General features: G+C 32.9%; 2 protein-coding genes across 3 annotated transcripts; one reads left to right on the forward strand and one right to left on the reverse strand.

Moving 5' to 3' along the window:
• Positions 1-2,939: 2,939 nt before the first annotated feature.
• Positions 2,940-15,102, reverse strand: LOC130805355 (uncharacterized). Its single transcript, XM_057670124.1, has 12 exons — positions 14,656-15,102; positions 13,348-13,574; positions 12,181-12,248; positions 11,683-11,736; positions 11,266-11,600; positions 11,060-11,122; positions 10,912-10,979; positions 5,340-7,436; positions 5,140-5,217; positions 4,882-4,993; positions 3,334-3,384; positions 2,940-3,235 (listed from the first exon to the last, which is right to left on the reverse strand). Exons 1-12 carry the CDS (start codon positions 15,001-15,003, stop codon positions 3,185-3,187), a joined length of 3,552 nt encoding a protein of 1,183 aa, XP_057526107.1. The 5' UTR covers positions 15,004-15,102; the 3' UTR covers positions 2,940-3,184.
• Positions 15,103-16,964: 1,862 nt separating this feature from the next.
• On the forward strand, positions 16,965-23,796 carry LOC130806895 (uncharacterized). Of its 2 annotated transcripts, none has more exons than XM_057672120.1 (7): positions 16,965-17,186; positions 19,353-19,398; positions 21,888-21,960; positions 22,040-22,133; positions 22,654-22,770; positions 22,871-22,928; positions 23,069-23,796. In XM_057672120.1, exons 2-7 carry the CDS (start codon positions 19,366-19,368, stop codon positions 23,534-23,536), a joined length of 843 nt encoding a protein of 280 aa, XP_057528103.1. In that variant the 5' UTR covers positions 16,965-17,186; positions 19,353-19,365; the 3' UTR covers positions 23,537-23,796. The 2 variants fall into 2 exon arrangements, with proteins under 2 accessions (XP_057528103.1, XP_057528102.1); XM_057672119.1 differs by having other exon boundaries at positions 16,973-17,186; positions 23,066-23,796.
• Positions 23,797-23,896: the final 100 nt, after the last annotated feature.

Consider the following 23,896-nt stretch of genomic DNA (forward strand, 5'->3'; position numbering starts at 1 on the left):
TGTTTGAACCGTCTAATTACATATTTTTATAATATTAACTATATATAATTTTTAGATGTTCATAGTTTTATATATAATTGATCAAAATAACACATTGGATTATGTAAAACATCAAATATAACAAGTATAATGAAATGGAGGATGTATAAAATTTTCTCCGTTCTGAATATTTGTTATTATTGACACTATCATTCAAGCTTATTTTTCATATATTAGAGTTAATGTATAAGAACAGTCAAATATGATCTTATTTTAACCGTATGATTGTAAACTTTTAAAATATTAACTTTTTAAAATTTTTAGTTATGTATAATTTATTCATTTACCATTTGGAGTTCTTGTTTTTGTCTTTATCTTTTTACGTAACATTCGTTTATTCGCTTTTACCTAAAATTTTTTTATATGATTTTATTTATTTATATGTTTTTGACTAGTGAGGTGTTATCTAAGCACCTTTCTCGATTTGAGGGGTTTTTTTAGCTGCACTTTTCTTTATAGGTAAGAGTTGCCTCTTTTTTTCCCTCTCCAGATAAAACTAAAATCTTAGTATAATATACATCTCGATATATAGAATTTTAACATATACTTATTATAATTTTTTATGAAACATTTATAGAATATTGAGGTTTGAAATGTATTTTGAAAATTGTCCTAAAATAATTTTGTACAAACTTTCATCACAAATTGTTATGACAGACGGTCTCTCCGAGAGACACATTAGATATATAGGCTAAATAATTCAATTAATACAAATTAAAGAAAAAATAATAATAAAAGCTTCTTATTTTAAAGTCGTCTCTTTAAAAGACGATCTCTTACAAGAATAACTATACTTTTAATAAATACTATGTCATTTAAAAGTTCCCATATATTTGAGTCAATAGAGTAATACTCCAAGCAAAGGCGTAAACTTGAAGAGATAATGAGTAATGAGTTTTGTCCTTTGACACATGTGATAGTAAAAATCTTGTATGCAGGTAGTTTACATTGAAATAGTTTGTAATGTTTCATTTAAAGAGTCAAATTAAGGGATTTAAGCAAAAAATGAGAATTATTAAATTAGTATGTACTATTTTAATACATATTAAATTTATATAGAACTTATTTATGGACATCTTGCTTCTTGGCCATTCGCCCATACATTGAGTATTAGATGATTTAAAAATCTGATGATCCAATAGCTACGGATTTATATATTAAATTTTTGAGATTCGAATATCTGAGTATTTGATATTTTAGAATAGTCGAATATTAAATATCCGATAACTCATATTATTTCTATGAGTGAAACTATGAGTGAAATACACCGGATATGATGGTGGTGGTGGTGGATATCCCACATTATTTCAGATAGTTAGATATATCCGCATATTATAAGTAATCAAATAGCCAAGATTAATAAGAAAAAAAAACTCATTTTGACAAAATTCGAATGTCAAATATTTAATTTACATTTTCAAGTTATTCTTATTGGCATCAAATATTGAATATTTCGAATACCCAATTTGAATAGTTTTAATATACAAGTGGGATCGGATATCTAATATATCAATTTTCCGATATCGAATATCAGTTTCAAATGAATGTTTCAAATTAAATATCCGACTTTGCTCGCTCCTTTTATCATTCCTCGTTGAATTAGTAACTACTCCATTCACTTATGCCATTACAAAATCCAACAATTCACAAAAATGTCATTAAATTATTATTATTTTTATTTACTTTTTTTAATTATTAGTCCTCTCATGCATTTTCATGGTACGCGACCAAAAACATTTGCTTAAAATAGAAGAATGTAGAACGTAAAGAATTCAAAGAGACAAAGGATTAATTTAGCAAGCTATGAAGATTTGATTAATCACCCCACCGCCCTCCATTGTTGGAAGAAGACGACAAATCTTATTGGGATTGACGTGGCCCAAATGCAAGTAAACTTAATTCTTATGTGATTATTCAATTGTTAATTAACTAATCATAATCATAATCATAATCACATAATAATGGTTGACAATTGGCAAGAAAGCCTCTACGCATATACGTCAAGATGATTTGGCGCTTGCTTAGTTTAACTCCAATCATGTCATTGCCTATAATTAAACTATAGTTGGATACTTTGTAAGAATTGCTGCATTTAATAAGGAAAAAAATTAATTTTTTCGTTTTACGAATTTTGTTATATTTTTTATTTTATTTCATCAAATAATTTTTGCTACACTTTTGTATTTGGCCATGATCTACACTCTTTCTTTAATTTATCTTTTTATCTCATCCACACATTTCATATATTACTTTTTTTTTCCTTTTTTTAGGTATATTTCCGTGTACTTGTAATAAATGTTGTGGGACGAAGGGAGTATTTACGTACACAATTAGTGGTGGCTACATGATCAAATTTGTGGGTTTAGGCTTAGAATTAATGGATTATTAAAGTGATTGATCAAAAGTTGGATTGCGTAGGAATTGGGTAAGAAGCGTCAAAATGTGTCATATTTAATGGAAAATTGTTTGGTGGAATCAACAAGTCATCACTAATTCAAAATGCAATGCGTGAACGAACATGGTTTTGACGCTTGTAAAGGGTTTTAGAAAGTGTGTGGTAATGCTCACGCACAAGGCGATAAAAATAACCGAGTCGAGTCAATTTTGGTCGGTTGACTTTCAAGTCGGATTAGTTTTGTGTTGAGGCTTACCGAGTGTAGTATACAATATTTTTGTAAAGAAAACATTTTCTTATATTTCCGTGCAATAATAACAAATTGTTCTGCTTAAAATATCAATATAGACTAGAAATATAGTAGGTCACGACTGAAATTGATGATTGTAATTGAAAATGGATCATAACAGTCGGGTTCGGGTTTCAATCGGGTTTAACACCTTTTTGGTATTTCGGATTGGTTTAAAATTTAATGTCTAGTTTCAAGTAATCCATGAAGAAAAAATCACCTCAAGATTTTGCAAGTTACTCCTATTCAGTAACAAGTAACATAGTTATCCAATTATATACTTCATAAACCATTTCTACATTTCAGTGAGCTCCGCTAAGGCACTAACATTATAAATCTAACCAAGAACATTATCTACAGCAAAAAGAACTAAAGCTCACATACCTTATAAACTAATGGCCGTTATTTACAGTAATCCCTGGTATAGACACGAAAAATTTATGATCGAGAACAGAACAATCTCAATCTCGCATATAGTCTGCAGCAAAATCTTTAATCCTTTGTTTGAGATGCTGCAACGCACAAAAATTATACATACTGTTAACCAAAGCAAAGCACATTAAGGCGGATCGCCCGTAAGTTAGGAGGAAAAGGCAGAATGCAGTCATACCTGCAACTCATCATGAAGCACAAGAAACATTTTCTTACGCCGCTTGTGCTGCTGCAGAGCAACATCATTCAATGAGTTAATCAGAAGCTTGTACAATGTGAAATTTATACATGATAAACAGAAACGAAAATTGCGATCATACGGGTAAGTGGTAACGATGAGCCAACGCCATATAAAAACGATGTTTAGGAATATCCACTGGTAAGTGGTAATGATGAGCTAATGCCATAAAAATGTTGTGGAATATCAAAACTCATTTACATATCTTTTAGTTCATGATGGTTTATAAAACAAGATAAATCCTACTAATCTAAGAGGCCTGATAAGTTGTTTTAAAATAACTTTTTTACATCAATGGAGTTTACCAAAGTTTTTCAATATAAGAGTCTAGAAAGTAGACAGAAGAGAGACCATATTAAACTTTTCATAGGAGTAAAAAGCAGGATCCACAAGTTAGCAAATACTCTCAGTTTCATATTAATGTTCACACTTTTGAACTCATCGATACCTGGAAATTTTGGACATACGACACCACCCGAAATTTGGACAGACACGGAAATTTTGTCTATACAAAAGTCTAGTATAACTTGAACTATGATTGATTTGTAAATATAAATAACTGAAATCAAAATTTGAATATTTTAATTTTCTTATTGTGTTACTGTAAAACTTTAAGACTATGTTTGGATAACAATTTTGGAGATTAAAGAAAGGAAGGGAAGGGAAGGGGAAGGGGAAAGGGAAGGGAAAGGAAGAAAAATGGAAGAAAAGTAACTCTTGTTTCTTTAGATGAGAAGGGAAGGAAAAGAAAGGGAGATGAGAGTTTTCCCTCCAAATCTTTTCATTGAGACCTTAACAAAAATTATTCATCTTTATCTCTTCAAATCACTTCCCTTCCATTTTATTATCAAAACAAGGGGTCCTTTATCCCTCCAAATCCCTCTCCTTTTCCCTTCATTTGTTCCATCAAAACACACACTAGAGAACAAAGTCTTAAAGATAGCAAGTGCAACTATTCATCTCAACATATAGGGTAAAAGTAAAAATAACTAGGTAGGCGTGATTGACTGCTACTACTCATCTATGATATAAGGCAAAAATAAATGCAAGTAACAAGGTAGTTGCAGGAGTAGGGAACCCGTGTCCCATGTCCGTATTCGTTTTGAATCATGTCAACACGGATAAGAAGGCCACATGGGTCGTGTCTGGATAACAGCTTTTACGTTCATTTCTAATGTTTACACTTTCACTATATTTCTCTGTTACTAAATTGTTTCTTTCACGCTTCTCTACCTTTTCAATATTTCTTCGGTTTTTTTCCCTGTCCCGTACTCACACACTAATAAAATTCATTAATGAGTTAGGCCAATTACCTAGACAAGGCAATCTATGAAAAGCAGCACACAAATTTAGCATTCTGGTTTGCAATTATAACCAAATATTAATTTCAATAATCACATTAACATTCTCTTCAATAAAATATTTGGTTTTTTTCAAAAGAAAGAGTCCAACAACTCTAAGCAATGCACACAAATCACAAATGCATACCATTCCACACTGATTAAAGCTTTCTCTCAGCCGTGCCCAAATCTCATAATATCTTTTTGTATCTCTATCCTTAGCACTCTCAAGGTCCATTCCAAGCTTCTGAAATTCATTCCTTCAAAAACACACAAGATCAAGATTAAAAGGGGGAAAACCTTTTTAACATTTAACATGCAACCGGAAATATGACAAAGAAAAAACACACATTTGCTTTACAGGGAAAGAAAATTGTTGGGATTGAATAATAGCAAGGCACCATACCTATAGCTCTCCAAGATCTTTTTCAATGAGCAGTAATTTTCGTACTTTTTAAGGAATTCTTGCACATATTCTTTATACCTAAAGACACCATATAGGTGGGGCATCAGTGAAGAAATTCTACAACACCAAAATGGCATAGAGCACCACAAAACCATATAAAAAGCATACCATTCATTAAAAAAAGTATAGAAAGTACTTACTGAGAGAAACTTTTGATAGGTTCTTTAAGCTCTGGCTCTGCTTTGTCATACTTTGAGTACAAAGTATCATCATATGCAGGAGATACACTCCTTTTGCACTTATCTTTATGACCTTGAATATTGGAAACATCTTTACGTTTGTTGTCATTAGCATTTTTCAATGTGTTAGATTTCTTGGACTTCTTTCCCTTTCCCTTGCGTGAACCAATTCCTTGCCTGGAGTCTTGATGTTGTGAGCTGACAAGAGACCTTTTTTGTGTTTTTCCATAATCTTTGGCATCAGTCCCCTGATTAGCAACAGCGTCATTATTCACCAATCTACTATGATCTGCTGGTTTGTTATGCAGGGATCCAACTTCAGCATGACCACTCCTTGACTGTTCCATTTGAGATTGCTGGTCCCCACGAAGAAGAGAGCTACCATCTGCATGAGGCTCTGAAGAACCTCTTCTTGATGAACTTTCATTATTATTTGGAGCTATTTTATCATTAAGGGGTGTAGTGTTCCCAGAATCGGCAGTTGGCTTGCTCATGGATTTACCTTTCAGCTCTGCAATCCGAGAACCTGAAATGCCTAATTTCGTCTCTGACTGCATCAATGAGTCTACTCTCTGCCTTTTAGCCCCATCTGGTTCCTCAGGCAAGGGCTCACAAAGTTCACCCAGCTCCATGTTCGAAAGTTCTATTTGAAGTCTTCTCTTGTCAGCGGGAGACCTATCAATAACAGCCTTGCCACTATTCTTCGATGAAGACTTTCCATTCCATGAAGTTCCTAGTAAATGAGACTTTCTATCTCGTTCATTATACTTTCTATAATGGGACTCAGGATTTGATAAATGTGTCTGAGCAAGAGGATTGTCTTTGACCTTACCCATTGCTTTTGCATTTGAACTATCCTCTTCATCTCGAACCTTTTGAAAACCCTTGTTTACATGTTTCATAGACCATTCTTGTGTATAAACATTTGTCTCTGAGAGTTTTAGATCTACCCCCAATTTTGGAGGGTTCTTGAAAACTTTGTCTGAAGGTTCAACATTATTATAGAGATGTGCAGCAAGCCTTCGATCTGACTGCAGAGACTCCACAGCAGATTTACCCAAGATATTAGTCTGTAAATACGGATGTGCAGTCACATCATCATGCTTGTTAAGCTGATCCGACACTTTAATAGTATAGTTCTCACGATTGTCTTCATTGACTATACAAGCCAAGCTTTTTGGCGAACTCCCAAAGATATAGGACGTATGACTAGAAGGTACTGACTGAGCAGCATTTGATTTAAATCTTTTGGCACGGTCAGCATTATGCTCAAATTGTATGTCTTTGGATCTTCTTTTAGACTTAGTAACAGACTTAGCAAATTTATGTTCATATTCAAATTCATCTTCCAAGTCCACTTGCACATTAACATTTGTCTCATTACATGGTTGATTTTGATAATGATCAGATGACAAGGTTATCAATTTCTCAGTAGCTATACTAAGCTTATGAGGGGTCACTTGCTGAGTTTCATTATCATCAAGAATATCGATATCAACATCCTCAGATGCATAGCCATTTTGATCTCCAGTTCTTTTATCTTGTTGGGGCATAGATTCAGGCATACTCCATGAAACGGATGCTTTAGATAACCCATGTTCAGTTTCTTGCAACTTTTCAAGTTCTTTCTCACCATTGCTCATTATATCAACATCCACAGCAGATGCTTCTTTGCTGTCGGAAGAAGAATCATCACCATTACTATCACTGCTACTAGCACTTCCAGTTCTTGTTGGGCTCATGCTTCTGCTTCTACTTTGGCTTGGACTATTGATGCCATTGTCACTACTGTCACTATCGGTATCAGTGTCACTGCTGTCATTAGATCTGGGTGTTTGCCCTCCACTGTGCTCAGGGTGGTTTTTATCGTCAAAAAGAGCAGGGTTATGCAGTGAGGCACCGTATTTTTCGACCATATTTGACTCCTTGTCAAATTTCTGCACATGTTTCTCCAATTCCTCATCTGGGGATTTCCCTGTGTATCCTGAATCTGGAGCTTGTAATTCACCATGGTTGTCTTCATGAATAAGCTGCTTCTGGTTATGGTCTTCAGGACAACTGATACATAGGAAAAATGAGAAAAGGAATGATGACTCCAACCAGTTATATCTAAAATGTGCATTCTGCAATTATTTTACTGACTAGTAAACATGGCAACAAAATGTATAACCAAGACCATTACAATTAATCTTCTTAACTAGCGTCATTTTCTTTTAATGCTCATAACGACTGCAGGAAGCAATTTAGAAATTTAGAATAATATCTAAACAGAAACAGACCACATCAGAATCAACAACTTCAAAGCCACATGCAATTGGCTACATGAACCAAAACATATTAACGTGAAAGATCGGTATTAATAAATAATATATACTTTATTGGCTTTATCTAATACTTCCTATGGATTTAATTAGTTGCTACACTTATTTTCACGTTATTCAATGCACTATTTTGACCCTTTATATTTTTAGTTGTGTATTTTTTTTAACACAGGGACATCCAACAAGATATGACTCATAGAATTAAGAGTGGATGACAAAAATGGAGAGAAGGTACTAGGTATTATGTGATCGAGGTGTGCCTCTAAAGCTACTATATTGATCAAGGTGTGGCAAAAATAGACGACCATTGAATATGTATCCGACCCCAAACTTTTGGGATTAAGGCTCTAGCATTATTGTTAATTATTAAATTAACATTAAAAAAATATAGATCAAGGCATATTAAACAAGATTTGACTTGACATGTTTTTGTTATACATGAAGAACAAGTAAAACAACATTGCGTGATGAATAATAGTTACCATGCAAGTGTAACAATTTGCATCTTGATCAATATTAGTTCTTGTGAAAAATCAAGTCCAGATACTTGTACCACTTACTAAGAGAAACTATTTCATATATAACTTTACAACACCTCAGGTGCGATCCCTTGTGCCAAAAAAAGCATTTCTATGCTTTGTCCTATTTTGACTTAGTCTAAACCTTTTAAATTTTAATGCTTGTCTTCACATTTCTAATTTAGCATTGACCTCATCTCTAGTTTCGTCTACAAATATAATGTCATTAGCAAACATGTGCCATATAACTTTTCCCTTTAGGGGCAGAGGAAGATTATGAGGGACGCGGTCAATTGACCCCACATCGAGTTCAAATTTTCTCCATAAATTTGTACAAACTTTAATATATTTTAAAAGTATATTTATTTAGGAATGTGGTCCAAAATTAAAAAATTAAACAGAGTTAACTAAAAATATTCCAATTCAAAATAACACCGTGTCAAGAAAAATTATCAGAAAAAAAAAATAAATAAATAAATTGGACTTCTGCTAGTTTGTTGTTATTTTATTCAGCAGTGGATCTTAAGCATTTTTTATAAGGCGAACAACTTAATAAAAAATTTCAATAATTTAAAAATCCTCGGGGAGGGAGCTGAATAAGAATTTAAATAAATAATAACTTAAGGGCGATCTTCCCCGGCAGGCCATAAAGAATGTTCTACCATAGATTAAATCTTTATATAATAAATTTTGAAATATAGTTAATTGTTTTATATTGTAAAATTATATTTTTTCGGCAACATTGAATTTAAAGTTAACTTTTTACTTTGACTTGGACTTTGGCTTTTTTGATCCCATTTGATATAAAATCTAGATCAGCCACTATTTTCCTTGCGCATATGTCCCTTTGGTTTTTTACAAATAGAAATAGCTCACACTTTCGTTTCATATTGTAGCAAAATCAAAGGGAAGGAAGGAGTGCAAACATAAATTGACTCAAAGAAAAACTTCAATCAATCGTGATTAGAAAATCTTCGATCCCCCCTCCACATGTCATAACATTGGATTGTATTTCCTCATACATATCTTTTATTATAATGATATAGTTTTGCAGTACACCTTGCTTTTCCTCATACTAAAGTATTTTTCATAGTACAACATCAAAAATCATGTGTAGATCCGCTTTCTTCTTTACTCTCTATAATTAGGAAATCCTCAATCCCTTAGCCATTTGATTCTTTTTTCCTTAAATTTTATTTTATGCAAGATTGAATACATACCAACATCGAGGACTAAAATTTGGTATTGGGTGACTAGATATTCACCAATTATGACCTTAAGGAAGTCTCACTTATCATTTTCCCTAATCAAGAAACAATCAATTTGAGTTACAGTTCCATAAATTACAAAAGTGTTCTCATGGTTTCATATCATGTGCTAAATACTAACGAATCATATGCTTATGCATGGTTATGGTCATGGTCAACAGCCAGTGTCCCGCACAAAGTTAAGGTCCGGGGAACTCATATGCTTATGCAAAATACAAAAATACATTGTCCCTCCATGTTCTCTAAATCTCTTAAGGTCATTGGTGCCTTCCCAAAATAATTGTTCAGATCCCTACCAATAAAAAAATTTTCTAATATTCAAATACTTTAAATTACAGCATCCAACTCCTCCAAAAATAAGTGCTTTTTCAGGCGCATATACACCAGCAACATTAAATATTTCTCTTCCATACAGAAATTTCATCTTTGAAGTTCTATAATTTATTCTACACAGCTCTAACGAGCCTAGGCACTCAAACATCATAATAACGGCTCCAATTCTCTTATTTATACGAAGTTAGCCTATTTTCCTCTTCATTTGTTTAATTAGTTCTCTGCACTAGTCCAATTTGTCTCCTGAATGCAAAAATTATAATCCAAATTTTGTAACATCTACCAAGTCTAAGTACTTCTCTAAAGGAGTTCCTAAATTCCAAGATGTCAATCTTAGCTTTAAACTCAATAATCTTAGCTTTAAACTCTTTAGTCTCTTATCACTACAACTTAATAATCTTTACTCGTTTGATACCACATTAGGAGATGTGATGTGTCCCTTGCAGGGAGTGACATAGAAATTCTTGCATCTTTAGCACTACTCAAGAGTTGAGTCCGAGAAGTAAAGCGTGAAGCCTTTGCTTATTTGACTCCATCGAGCGAAGAGGTGTTGCACTTTTAAGCGATGACCTACATAATTATAACTATACTGAGGTCCGATAAATGTTGCATGTTTCTGAGCAAGGGGCTCTACCACATTAATTTAAATTCGGCTCGTGTCATAAGATGGAACGATATTTTATGCAAGTTATCATAAACCTATTGAAATCCTTTTCCTTTATTCAAACTTGGGACCAGCAGTGAATGGCGGAGCTACAATGAAACATTAGAAGCTGGGGTGGTGATAGTAAAAAATTAAAAGGCATCATTCTTTATCAAGAAACACTGGTAGATAAATCAGTCAAATCTAGAAACAAACCATCATTATACATTAACAGGTAAGGATAAAAACTCTCCTAATACATGAATAAACTAATCAGCATCATCATCATCATCATCATTCATCATACCAGTCTTCGATCACTGGTTGAGCTAAACATAAGTATGTTTGAGCCATCAATGCAAGGGGAAATTTGTAGAGTACATTTAGAAAAAAATAAGTTTAATTAATTCAATAATTTAATATCAATAAAAGTTGAAAAATAATCCTAACCTCTTCATAGTCTCCAGCTCCACCCCTGACTTCAAAATATATCTTCCAGAAGGTTCATAAGTAGTAATCTAGTACAGAAGTAAGAACAGCTCATCAGAAAACATCAATCAAAAAAGCTCCTAAATAAACACAGTTATACCATACTCACTTTCTTAAGGATGGGTTCAATTTTGTGGGCAGAAGCTGATGCCCCAACAGCTTTTTCCAATGCCTAAACATAAACAGAAACACAAAAAAATCCCTATTAATTCTAATCAAAGAGAGTGAACAAGGGAAAACATCTTCTCAACCAGAAAAACATGCCAGACTCCAGGTAGTACTAAACCTTCAGAAGAAAGTGCAAGTGTTATCTACCTTTAAGCTCATTCCTTTAGGATTCTTCTTCAATATTGTTATAAGTGAGTTTTGGAGATCCGGTATGTCAGTTACTTGATCATTCTTGAGCATTGCTGCTTCTAGCATCCCGGCAGAAACTTGGGCAGAAAAGTCTTTCTTAGAGTTAACAAAATTGTCTTTTGCCCTCGCTTGGATAGGTGTAGGATTATCTGCAACAGTTTGACTTTCTGTAACATCACCCCTTAGGGAAGCAGATGCACAAGAAACAGGCTGGTTCTTGAGTGATGTCAGAGGTGATGTTGAACCCCTTGCCTTTGCAGTAGTTAACTTCACAGGTGCAGGTTGGCTGGCGACTAGAACATCAAAAAGTACAAAAGTAATATTAGAAAACAGGAAAGAACAAGGAAGATAGTGGTCAACAATCTAGTAGCTTACCTTGCAATGGCTCAAAAAATCTATTGTTGTTTGTTTTTAACTTCCATAGATTAGCTACAAAAACAATTAGATCAGTTATATCAGCATTATGATAATAAATTATAGTTTTTAAAATTGTAAGTCCATGATGATATTTCTACCCAAAAGATTCTTATAAGTATTATTCAACATCACCCCCCAATACCCCAAGCTAAAAAAGATGATGAGAAGGGAGAGGGCAAGTAATAGATTCAGACTTATTCTTTAGACATTGTAATAAAAAAGAGCTCGCAAAATACAATTTTGGTAACACAAACATTACTTCAATAGAGTCTCATCGCTATATCCTACAGTTAGAGAAGGAGAAAAAGTACAATCTGAAGTTAATTTATGTCAATATTCTAACATGTGACTAACTTTGGTCCTAACGGACTAGATCATGTTTCTTCTCATTTTATTTAGCCTTTCTTTGGCATCAGGAGGAAGGGGGCATGAAATATGAATTTGCATATAACTCACCGTCCATAGCAGCTGATTTTTGCATTTGACTCTTCAATGAAGGATTGCATCTGTCCAAGACTATAGCCCTGTAAAAAATACAACCTAAATAAATTACTCAATGATCATTAAGAAAATCATCACTTGAAACGACAAAAGAATAACACATCAATTTTTATTTTTTTTACATTACGCATCAAGCACTATCTTTATGCTTATGTAACAACACAGAACCATTCCAGTTATGTGTCATGACAAAAATATGCCACCCAGTAATAATCCCTCTCAAATGTACATCATGATTAACATCATCCAACCCCTCTAGTAGCCCCAAATACATAACAGCAGTGCTGTCTTTCCAGTAAACAGATTAGTTAATAAAGGATCCACCATAAGCATTTCAACAGATCAATAAACTAGCAAACCCAGTAAATAACTCAACTCAGAAAATAGAACAGCTAAACAGGGAAGATGGTAGGTGGAGATAGAAAATCTTAGCATTCAGTAGAATTGACAAGACGATCAACATTGTCAAACAGAAGCATAAATCACACATTTATTCAGGCAGAAACACAATTGCACAAGTGACAAGCACCCCAAAAAATGTTCATAATTAAGTCTGAAACAAGGAACGAGATTCACACTTAAAATGGAGTTCCTAAAAACTTAAGGCTACTAAGAACAAAGAAGTGCCTTACACGAGCTTGATAATGCCTTCTAAAGATAAAAGAGTGTATAAATAATCATGTTAGAGAACATCAAATCAGTTGCACAACATTTTTTGAGAACATATCAGATGGAAAGATACGTATCACACTGTATTTTCTCTTGTAAAAGATACGTATCAAATCAGTTGCACAACATTTCATTCTCGCTAATATCCACAATCCACATCACTTCCTTTAATTCTTATTCACGCATTTTCTCTTACGTTGTCACCCTTTTAAACCTATCTACACAATTTTAATGTTCCCATCATTTTCTTAATATTTATGCAATTGTGTGCTTGACAAAGACAAGGGGTAGTACATTATACGTGTATGCATATCTATATATCTATAGATACAGATGTAGACACGTGATTGTTTGTTAGAGTGAAACTATACATACATACGCACTCATATACACTTCTAGTTCTATATATGCATATTTAGATAGTACTTCAATGTATTCCAATGAATAACATACTTGCGTGATTTTTGTTTTTGCTCATATTTTTCAGTTCTCTCCTTGACTTGCTTCTGAGTGGACTCGTCTAAGACACGCTGCACGTTCAGCTTGCGCCATGCAGTCCCAGATTCAACAAGTAAACCATTACCGTCTTCCCCACTCCGACATTCTTCGTAAATGTCACAAAGGGCATTCATTTCAGGCGCCCATGTAAATCGATATTCCTTACCACCCACATCAATAACCTGAGAGAAAATAACAGAGTTTAAACAATATAAGCTAGTGTTTAATTCCTAGACAACAACAGGATAAATTGTATACCAAAAATCCAAAATGATCATAAACAATTAGATGAAATGGAACTGCAGTATCTTAAATTTTCCGTATACCAATTCCCCCTTTCAACACTTAATTTTAATTTTGATGGGTTAGTATATTGAAAAAAAAGTTCCTTGAAACAGGAGCATATTGAATCCTCTTGAACTTCCAACCTTCGACTAAAGACTTAACTAAAGTCAAGTGAATAATGAGGTCTCAAGAATCTCGCCGAAAGATGCCTACTTGCTTACCTAATTTCTGGCGCCCTTAATTTTTCACCATAGTTTCACCCAATGTAACGGATACACGAAACGTTAATTTAGAGTTTGGAGAACGAAGAAATCAGGGTCCTTTTAATATAATATTTCATTTTTTATTTAGTTTTAAATTGTTTTTTCTTATTAGAAAATTAGTGTGGAGATCGGCCTACCTAGTTTCCAAAACCTTTATTTGCACTATGTTTGGATAGTGTCTTTTGAAAGAAAAGGAAAGGAAGGGAAAGGAAGGAAAGAGAAATGAAAGCAAATGAACTCTTATTTGTTTAGGAGGGGACGGGAAAGAAGGGAGATAAGGTTTTCCTTCAAATCTTTTCAAATCCCTTCCCTCCCATTCACTTCCATTTTGTTATCCAAATAAGGGATCCTTCATCCCTCAAATCCCTTCCCTTCCTTTCCCTCTATCTCCTTCCATCCAAACACACTCTTAAGAGTTTTGAAAACTAAGGTTCTTAAACAGAATTCAATAGGAAGTTTTTCACCACTGGTTCCAACTAAATTATTCCAATTTATTTCGTGATTAACGCAAGCAAAACTACTGAATTTCGAAAAGTAAATAACACATTTCTGTTGTTATCATGAAAGAAAAATAAAATGCAACCAAATAAATGGATAATTTCATAGACAAAATGTCGATACTCAAAATATTATTAACATTCCAAATTCCAAATTCAAATAAACGACACGTTTATTCAAATTACATTAAACAGCCAGAAAAGATAGATAAACTTACATTGGCCGAAGAATTAGTAGGGTTAGAATCGAATTTAATACGAGCAGCACCGCCTTGAGACTCAATACGTTTGATCTCATCTACTAGATTAGGAGCCAGACGGATGATGGCCACGCAAGAGAGAGAATCACCGGATATGAGACTGAAGGATTCATCAGGTTGAGAAGAGGATGTCGCCAGGAAAGGTGTCGCCGGCGAGGGTTTATGCAAGGTGATAGAACGTCGACTGCCGGGGATAGATGGTGGTCGGTGAAGTGGCGGCGGAGGTGGGAATGAGTTTCTCTTAGTGAGGGAGCTTCCGCCGCGAGCTCCGCCGCCCCGTCCTAATTTTTGGGACTTCTCGTACATATTTTAATTTTAATAAAAATAAAATTATGTACTATTGTTTACAGAATTTTCTCTTTCTTCTAAATTTTTGTTTAGAATCGGGTTTGGGGAAATACAAATTGTTATTTGTTAATACGTTTCGAGATGTATGTAAATTTGAGCAAAAATATTCAATTAAATTATAAAAATATTCATATTGAATATTAAAATATTTATTTATAAAATTTAAATTTTTTATATGAATTTATGTCATAGTGAAATATTTCATATAATTTCATATAGAGTATTACAAATAAGATATACATTTAAATTAGTTTCAAGTAATAATTTTTTATGATAAAGTTGAATAAATATAAAGGGTTTGTTATAATTTAATTTGTATCTTTCTACTTTTTTTAAGTATTTAAATTTTTTATATTTATATTAATACTTTTTAAATTATTTTTTCTATTCATAAAAGTATTTATTTATTTATTTATTTATTTTTGCTTTTCTTTTTATTAGTTATCTGATTTTACTTTTAAATATTTGTATTTTTCAATCATCTTTTAATAAAATTTCAAATAAATATAAATGTGACGTTTACAAGGAAATTAACATGTTTTATAATTAAAAGGTCATTTATTTTCCAAAATATGGAAGTTAGTTAAAATTTGATATGACGAATTATAGAGATTTAGATTTAAGTATGAAGATATTTACACCCTAAGTAAAAATTACTCCACTTAATTTAGTTTATTTGCTACTCCTTGATCAAAACTAAGAGTATTTGGGATAAAGTATAACAATCAAATTACTAAAATATATTTATTTCTCCCAATCCATTACTTGCATCAAATACAAATTGAGGTTTTTTTAAAAGAAAATACTGGAGTTTGATGATAAATAAAGAGATATAAAATTGTGTGAATGTTATAAAAAAGAGTTGAATTTACATGAATGAAATTAAAACAATGTTGTACTTTTTTTTTCAAACAAAAAAATAATGCAAAATAATTGTGATGTTTAAAAAAAGTGGGAAAAATTATTTAATCTTTTACCTATTTTTCTATAACAATCTCAAATTTTGGTTAAACGTGAATAATTCCAACTATTATTATTGTTTGCTAAGAATACAACAAGATAACTTCTTACCATCCAATAAGTCAGTTTACATAAAAAGATTAAAGCAATTGCAAAATTAAATTAAACTATAAAAAGTAAAAAATATTAAAGAAAAATCAAGTGAGTTTGTTATTTTGATTTTGACTTATAATTTTTGATAAGTCATTTTGATTTTTTAAAGCAATTAACCTACAAAAATTGGTCTCATCTAGGCAACAATATTATTGGATAAGTGACTTTAAAGATGATATTATTCGTGGTTAATCAAAGTTGAGATTATTGTAGAAAAATCAATAACACAAATTCATGTATGACACGATGTTAACGTAAAATGCGCCTTATACATAAATAAAATCATAAATTCTTGTATGACACGGTCTCATCGTGAGACATGTCGCATACTTGGGTTAATTAGTCTAATATTAGAAACTTTTAACTTATGAGCTCCTTATTTTGAGGTCTCACCATGTGACAACGTCATACAAAACGAACTTTTAAATAGTCCAATAATAAAAACAAATTATTAACGTCGTTGTCTCGCTAAGAGACAGTCTTTAAGTAGAATAGGTTGTTAATAAAATAAAGGGAAATTATGAATGGTATCCCTGAGATTTGACACTTTATTAATTGTACCCCTAAGTTTTTTTATTATTAATGGTACCCTCATATTATTAAGCGTCTTAAAACTGTAATCTTTTTAAAAAATTTATGTTCAAAAACATCTAAAACTGTTAATTTTATTTTATGTTTTAAATTGAAAAAAAAGAAAAAGAAAAAAAATTAATAGTATTTGACAATTTAGTATGAAAAAAGTTAAAAAAGATTTCGGTCGTAGAAAGATCAATAATAAGAGGGTACAATTAAAAAAGTGTCAAAACTGAGCAGAATTATCTATAATTTTCCTAAAATAAAATTGAGACGAAAGGATTGCCCTTTTCCTTTCCCTTTCACCTTTCCCTTTCCCCTTCCCCTTTCCCGTTCCCGATACAGTGGTTGTTCAAGGATTTTTCCTTACAGTACACGATTTTCTCTTATTCTTTCTCTGCTATTCTGCATGTACTGTCTGCTTCATTGAATCCCCGATCCACCTTTAACTGCAGGTAATACTTCACTGTCTTCTTTCATTTTTTTGGGTTCATTTTCTTGTTATCTGCCTCATCGTTTGTAGTTGTACCATCTTTTATCCTAAATCTAGATGGGTATTTCTCCTAAAGAAAACTATAAGAGAAAAACAATTAGGGTTTGTCATTTATACTTCTGATACTCAATATTTGTTGTTATTTATTGGGATTTATCTTGTTTATCTACTAGCATCAAGAAGAGAATTTGTTGTGCTTTTGGTTGAATATGGTAATCTTTAATTTATTGGACGATTCACGGAATTATGAACAATGCTATTTATTTGGTTGTTCAATTTAATTTAACATATTAGTATTATCAATTGAATTGATTGGATGATTCATGGGTTATTTTTTTCATGATGGATTAAATTTTGCAGTTAGGGTTTTCAGATCTTTGTTGTCGATGAAGTTAATCAATCTATATTGATATTATTTGTGCAATTTGTTGTCAATAAACGAGCTACTAATTGGCTAGGTATTGTAAGACTGCTTAATGGGTATGTAAAATTTGAGTACTTCAGTTATATGGTTGCTTAAGAACAGATACATCTTCTCACCTAACATGATTAGACATTAAAGAGTTTGATAGATTGTTTACGACTAGAACAGACCGAGGGTCTTGGTTCGGTTTGGGATGCATTCAAGGCTTTTGCTAATAGTACATTTTAAAGAAATTAAAATTAATTGCTCTGAATTTTTTGGGTTATGCAAATACTATTTATAAGATCTTTATATGTTTTCTTTAATTTTGTGAATTTAATTCTATCATATGTGTTCTTTCTGCTGTGTTTGGTGAAATTATACATTAAATTTACCATGTAAAGTTTATATCTTTGATTTTGTGAGATTAATAAGTTAGGTTTTCCTTAACTTTCTTGTATTTGATTGTATATATGCTCATTGTTACTTTCGTTTAGTTATTTCTCTATATTTATTGCTATTTTCATTAATTGTTACTCTAGTTTAGTCGTATTATCCATTAATTGTTGTTTTTAATTCTTTCTATAAATTCTTTGTTTGCTGTTGTAGTTTCACTTTCTCATTTTTAATATTTTTTGGGAAATTCCATGTGGTAATTCTGAATTTTCGGTTTTTCCACGTGGTAGACAAACCTTTTTTTTTAATACACATGGTGACCTTCACCTTTTAATTTTTCCACGTGGTAGACAAAAGGGAAGTTTTTTTTGTAAGCTTTACGATATTTTTATCCAACGAAATGACCTTTTTTTCAATAAACAAAAGTCGTGATCACCCTCATTGACCACATATTTGGAAATTCAGTCAAAATAAATACTTAATTTAACCAAAAACTTAATCTTTTGTCTGGAAAAGTTGGAAGTTCAAGGTCACCACGCAGATTCAAAAAAACATTTGTGGAAAAGCCAAAAACTCAGGGTCATCACGTGGAATTTCCCCTTTTTATACCCTTAATTGATCAAAGTTGTTGAATTTTATTAGGTTTATTATGGGCTTTTGATTGTTTCAAAAATATCAAATTGTTGTCTCCTACAAGCATAGTGTAGCGGATGACATGAACATTGAATGTGTATGACAGTTTTTTTGTTGAATGTTGGATGACTTAAAAGGGAGATATATTTTTCCAGCTTTGTATAAATCCACAATTTTCTTTTTATTGGTCAAAGTTGATTTGTAGTTAAACTTAATTAATGAATGAGTATCAATCAATTGCAACTCGTATTATTATAGCATTACATTTATTGACTTGTGCTTTTTCATTATTTTTTTGATAAAAATAATAGCATTCGATGAAGATTAAATTAGATTCTTTTGAAAGAATACAAATTGCATTGCTGGAGTTAATTTGTGTTTTTTGTACTTATACCGTATTTTAAATACTTTATTTTTTCCACTTTACTTTTTCTTCTTTTACCTTGACTTTTAGGATTATTTATTAAAATTAAAATTTGTATATGTTGTTTTTTTTTTTCCTGTTTTCTGTGGCACGAAAAATACCAAAAATTAGCCGATCTCATTTTTACCCTTATTATTTTCCTTCTTTTTTCTGTGTAATTATTCTTAATTGATCCCTTTTTTTGCTTAAATCGATTGACTGTTGTACTTTTGATTTGAGTCTGCCAATCCATTATTTTCTTCCTTTAAGTTTTGTCTTTTTTGATGAGAAAGATTCGAAGAAATCATGAGGAAGAAGCTCGATACTCGTTTCCCAGCTGTAAGTTTTCTCTCTCCTTTTTCCACTCCATTTTTCATATTTTCATATTGATTTATTTTGATATTGTAATCAAATCTGTGTTTTATGTTTTTTTACTTGTTTGATTTGATAGTATATTTATTTATTACAGTTTTGTATTTTATTTTTTACGTTAACATGAAATGAAATGAATTAGATCATGTTCAATCTCGACTTTTTTTGTGGTGGGGGTATTTATTTGGGTGTTTTTTCACCTTTTAATTTTGTTGGTTTTGTGGGAATCTTATTTATAGGGTTTGAGTTAGTTTTTTGTTGGATTTTGATGATGATTTTGAATTTTCATTGTTGCTATCTCCTATATTGATCTTAACTAAGTGGTTTTCGAGCAGAGGTTCTAGTTTATTGGAGAGTAAATAAAAATACAATCGTTTTATTTCTTTCCCTCCTTAAGTCCTTATCTCGTTATAATGGCTAAACAAGAAAACTAATCTTTCTCTTCCTTGCTCTTTTTAATTTTTGTTATTTGAAGAAACAATCTTCTATGGTTTTCTCTTGTTTGCCTCATTGTTCCTTCTATGTGCACAATGACTATATCTTGCTAATGGCATGTAAATCCTTCAATAAGGATGCTGAATGTGTTGATCAATCTTTCTTCAATATTTTATTTATTAATTGATGATTTGTACAAAGAGGAACAAGTCTATATATAGACTGAGAGGAAGAAAAGAAGCGGGAAACAAAGAGAAAGAAACTAACTGAAATCTAATAACAAACTAACTAACTACTAACTAACTGCATATACATTAAGATCCCCCCTCAAACTAGAAGTGGATGTTGAAACTCCAAGTTTGTTGAGAAGTTCTTTAAACTGAAGAGAAGGAAGAATCTTGGTGAGAACTACCAATTGGTGAGTAGTAGGGAGGTAGGATAATTAGAGAGATCTTCAAGAAGTTTTTCTTTAGTAAAATGGCAATCCAATTTAACATGTTTTGTTCAATCATGAAGAACGTGGTTTTTGGCTATGGACAAAGCATATTGACTGTTACAATGGAGTTTGACTGGCTTGAGATTATTGACTCCTAGTTCTTGTAGTGATCTAACTACCCAGGTTACTTCGGATTTAGTTTTCTGTTTCTGAGTTTGATCGTGTGACTACACATTGTTTCTTTGACTTCCAATTGATAGGGGATTTACCAAGTAGAAGGATGTAGCCAGTTACTGATCTTTTGAAATTTTTGCAAGCTCCCCAATCTGAATCACTGTAGGCTTGTAAAGCGAGCTTTGTATTATCTTGAATCATAATGCCTGGCCACAAGTTTAATATGGGTAGTTGAGAGTATGAAGAAGAGCTCTTGGCATCTGGATAGTTTTAAGTTGGCTGGTAAAGGTGTAGTAATTGTTTTGAAAGATTTCAGACCCCTTGCTGTAAGTACTTCTTGTGTTAATTTGTTTTGAGTGAGAATTGTTCCTGTAGAACTATAGCTAACAATCTATTCCCAAGAAATAGTGAAGATTGCCAAGATCCTTGATTGTGAAGGTTACATTTAGATGGGTTTTGATATTGGTGATTTCACATGAATCATTATCAGGAACCAATATATCATATAGATTATCAACTGTGATTGTGAGATGAAAGGAGTTTTGTTTTATGAAACGTGAGTACTCTTTTGACTGTTGGTATTCTTTTTTGAGGAGCTCTTCTACGAGTCTTGAAATCCATTGTCTCAATGCTTGTTTTAACTTGTATAAGGAACTAACTTTTGCAGCTTCCATACTTATCCTTTTGTGCAATGCATACCTTTAGGAATACGCATATAAACATCTTAATGTAATATTCCATGTAGAAAAACATCATTAACATCTATATGATATATGGGCCATTTGTGATGAGCTGCCATGAAGATGATACACCTTATTGTTGATTTGTTGTCTTTTTCACTACAGGATCAGAAATCTGTCTAATACCATGAAAATCCTTCAATAAGGATGCAAAATGTGTTGATCAATCTTTTATTTATTAATTGATGATTTGTACAAAGGGAAAACAAGTCTATGTATAGACTGAGAGGAAGAAAAGAAGCGGGAAACAAAGAGAAAGAAACTAACTACGAACTAACATGACTAGGGTCAAAGGGTCCAAGGGCATTGTCGACATTTCATATTAATTAGTCTTTGTACTTTGTAATTAGAATAGTTGTTATCTTTTAATTGTCTCTTGGGGGCTTAGGCTATATATAGAGCCACCCTTGTAATAATTCATTAGTTTTGGATTAGTGATTTATAAACGAAGTGTCCTTTTTGGGAGTTATTGGGCAGACTGGAAGTGTCCATACTATCGGTTTTAGTAATGGGTCTTGGGCCCTTGGCCGATCTATTACAATGGCTACTAACTTACTGTGTATTATATACATTAAGATGGCACTTGAGAGACTTCTATTTTATTGCATTTACAATTTGAGGGTCAGTTATCTATGCTGTCATATTGATTAGTATTCTGATTGAATTGGCAGGCTCGAATAAAAAAAATCATGCAAGCTGATGAAGATGTTGGGAAGATAGCAATGGCAGTTCCAGTTTTAGTATGTAAGTATCATCTGATTCTGGGCTTTGAACTTTTTAAAGTATGATCTTGTGCTAACTCTCTGAATCTATATCTAAACAGCTAAGGCATTGGAACTGTTTTTGCAAGACCTTTGTGATCGTACTTATGATGTAACTCTTCAAAGAGGAGCCAAGACTATGAGTTCTCTTCATCTGTAAGTTTTTTCCTGGATTTATTTGTAACTGTTCGATCTCTTGCATTCTCAAGTTCTTTGGTGTTGTATGAAATGTTTGTTTTGGTTTGTCCCTTCCTTTTGTGCTCTAACTAACAATCCCCTTGATTTTGACAACTAAACATTTTTGCCTTCTCTAACACGTAATTAGCTTCGTTCAAATACTTCCTTCCTCTTTAATAGTTGCGACATTTCTCCCAAAAAGCTCACATGTTTGCGAGGAATGTTGCAATTAGAAAAACGAAGCTATGTTACTAGGACTCGATACTTGGGTACTGATGTTGGATACCGGTACGTGTCCTAGTGTTGGATACGTCTAAATATTCAATTTTACGCCTAAAAAGAAGTGCTTAAGTGCCATACCAATGTCTGAGGATCAAGGATTGGACACAGGTACGATAAGCAAAATGAAGAGTCCGAGTAACACAAAAGGATATATTCTGTAGATTTGACTGCTTTCAATTTGTTCGGCTACTGATATTTCTTTGTTGAATGAATGCAGAAAGCATTGCATACATAGCTTCAGCATGTTTGATTTTCTTAAGGATGTGGTGAGCAAAGTTCCTGATTATGGTCAATCTGATGCTAATGCAGATGATCGGTCTGCTACCAAGAGAAGGTTAGTGCAAATGCTTTCCGATAACTTTTTCCTTTTCCCTTTTATTTTGAATTTACTTTTAAAATACTCTCAAAAAATGACTTGTCAAACCTCGTGCCAGAAAATCTGCTGTTGATGAGTATCACGACAGCGATGAAGAGTCGAAGAAAAGCCGGATGGTAAGACACTTGCAAATAGTTGCGTACTCTTTGTTTTTGCCAATCCTTTTTTTGAGAATCCGTGTCAAGATATTATTTGAGCGATAATTTAGAAGGGCATCAACTTTATTTAAGTAACATTCTTTGTCCGCTTGAAGCAGCAAGAAACAAGCCATGCCAGCAGCAGCGGTAGGGGACGAGGCCGAGGCCGAGGGAGAGGCCGTGGACGGGGAAGGCCTCCTTTAGAAAGAGATCCGCAACCTCACCATGAGATGGAAACTAAACTATCACCATCGTTTGAGCCTAGCAACCGACCCATCCCTATCCAAGTACCCAACGTAGAAGATGATCCTAATAAGTTTGACCCAATGAAGGAAAGCCCCGTTGTAGGTGATGGTGAGGACCCGACAGTCCATAAATTTGATTTGAATGCTGAAGTAGCCGAAAATCTGGAGATGGCACAACCCGCTGTAGCAACAGAAGATGTTGTTGCTGCACCGGTTGAGCCCCCACCTGAAAGCAAGAACGAGGAGTTAGTCTCGGAAGTTGATGGGATGGCTATCGACCCACTTCAGATAGCGCAATTTAACTCGAGAATAGATGAAGACGAGGACTATGATGAAGAGTAGGTTGCTGAAATTTGAATGTAGTGTAGGAGAAAATGTCGATGAAAGCGCAGGCCCGAATTCTTTGCCGGGACAGTCTCTGCTGGATCTGTATAATTGATAGTATGTAGGTTTTCTAAGTTAGAAGTTATGGCTTGCATTGTTAAACTTTAATTGGAGAAGTAACATAGTTGGCTGTCACAAAAGTGAACAATCTAACTAATTCATGTAGAAATATTTGCGTTTTTATGTCTTGCTCAATACACTAGTAGGGTGGATGGCAATGGGTTGAAATTGGATCGGGTCTAGGTGGATTCGGATCCAAATCCGTTCATTGATTGGCTTTGGACTCAAGTCTGTGTGGCTAAATTTTAGGACGCATAT

This window comes from Amaranthus tricolor, chromosome 2 (assembly GCF_026212465.1).
Source record: "Amaranthus tricolor cultivar Red isolate AtriRed21 chromosome 2, ASM2621246v1, whole genome shotgun sequence".
Taxonomy (NCBI): domain Eukaryota; kingdom Viridiplantae; phylum Streptophyta; class Magnoliopsida; order Caryophyllales; family Amaranthaceae; genus Amaranthus; species Amaranthus tricolor.

Excerpts from the sequence above, each read along its gene's own strand:
- LOC130805355 (XM_057670124.1), bottom strand. The coding sequence starts at position 15,003 with ATGTACGAGAAGTCCCAAAAATTAGGACGGGGCGGCGGAGCTCGCGGC. Across the intron at positions 11,737-12,180 it reads AAAATCAGCTGCTATGGACG|CTAATCTATGGAAGTTAAAA; the intron begins GTGAGTTATATG and ends TTGTTTTTGTAG. Across the intron at positions 3,385-4,881 it reads GCTTTAATCAGTGTGGAATG|CAGCACAAGCGGCGTAAGAA; the intron begins GTATGCATTTGT and ends GTTGCTCTGCAG.
- LOC130806895 (XM_057672119.1), top strand. The coding sequence starts at position 19,366 with ATGAGGAAGAAGCTCGATACTCGTTTCCCAGCT. Across the intron at positions 22,134-22,653 it reads ACTATGAGTTCTCTTCATCT|AAAGCATTGCATACATAGCT; the intron begins GTAAGTTTTTTC and ends GAATGAATGCAG. Across the intron at positions 22,929-23,065 it reads AGTCGAAGAAAAGCCGGATG|CAGCAAGAAACAAGCCATGC; the intron begins GTAAGACACTTG and ends GTCCGCTTGAAG.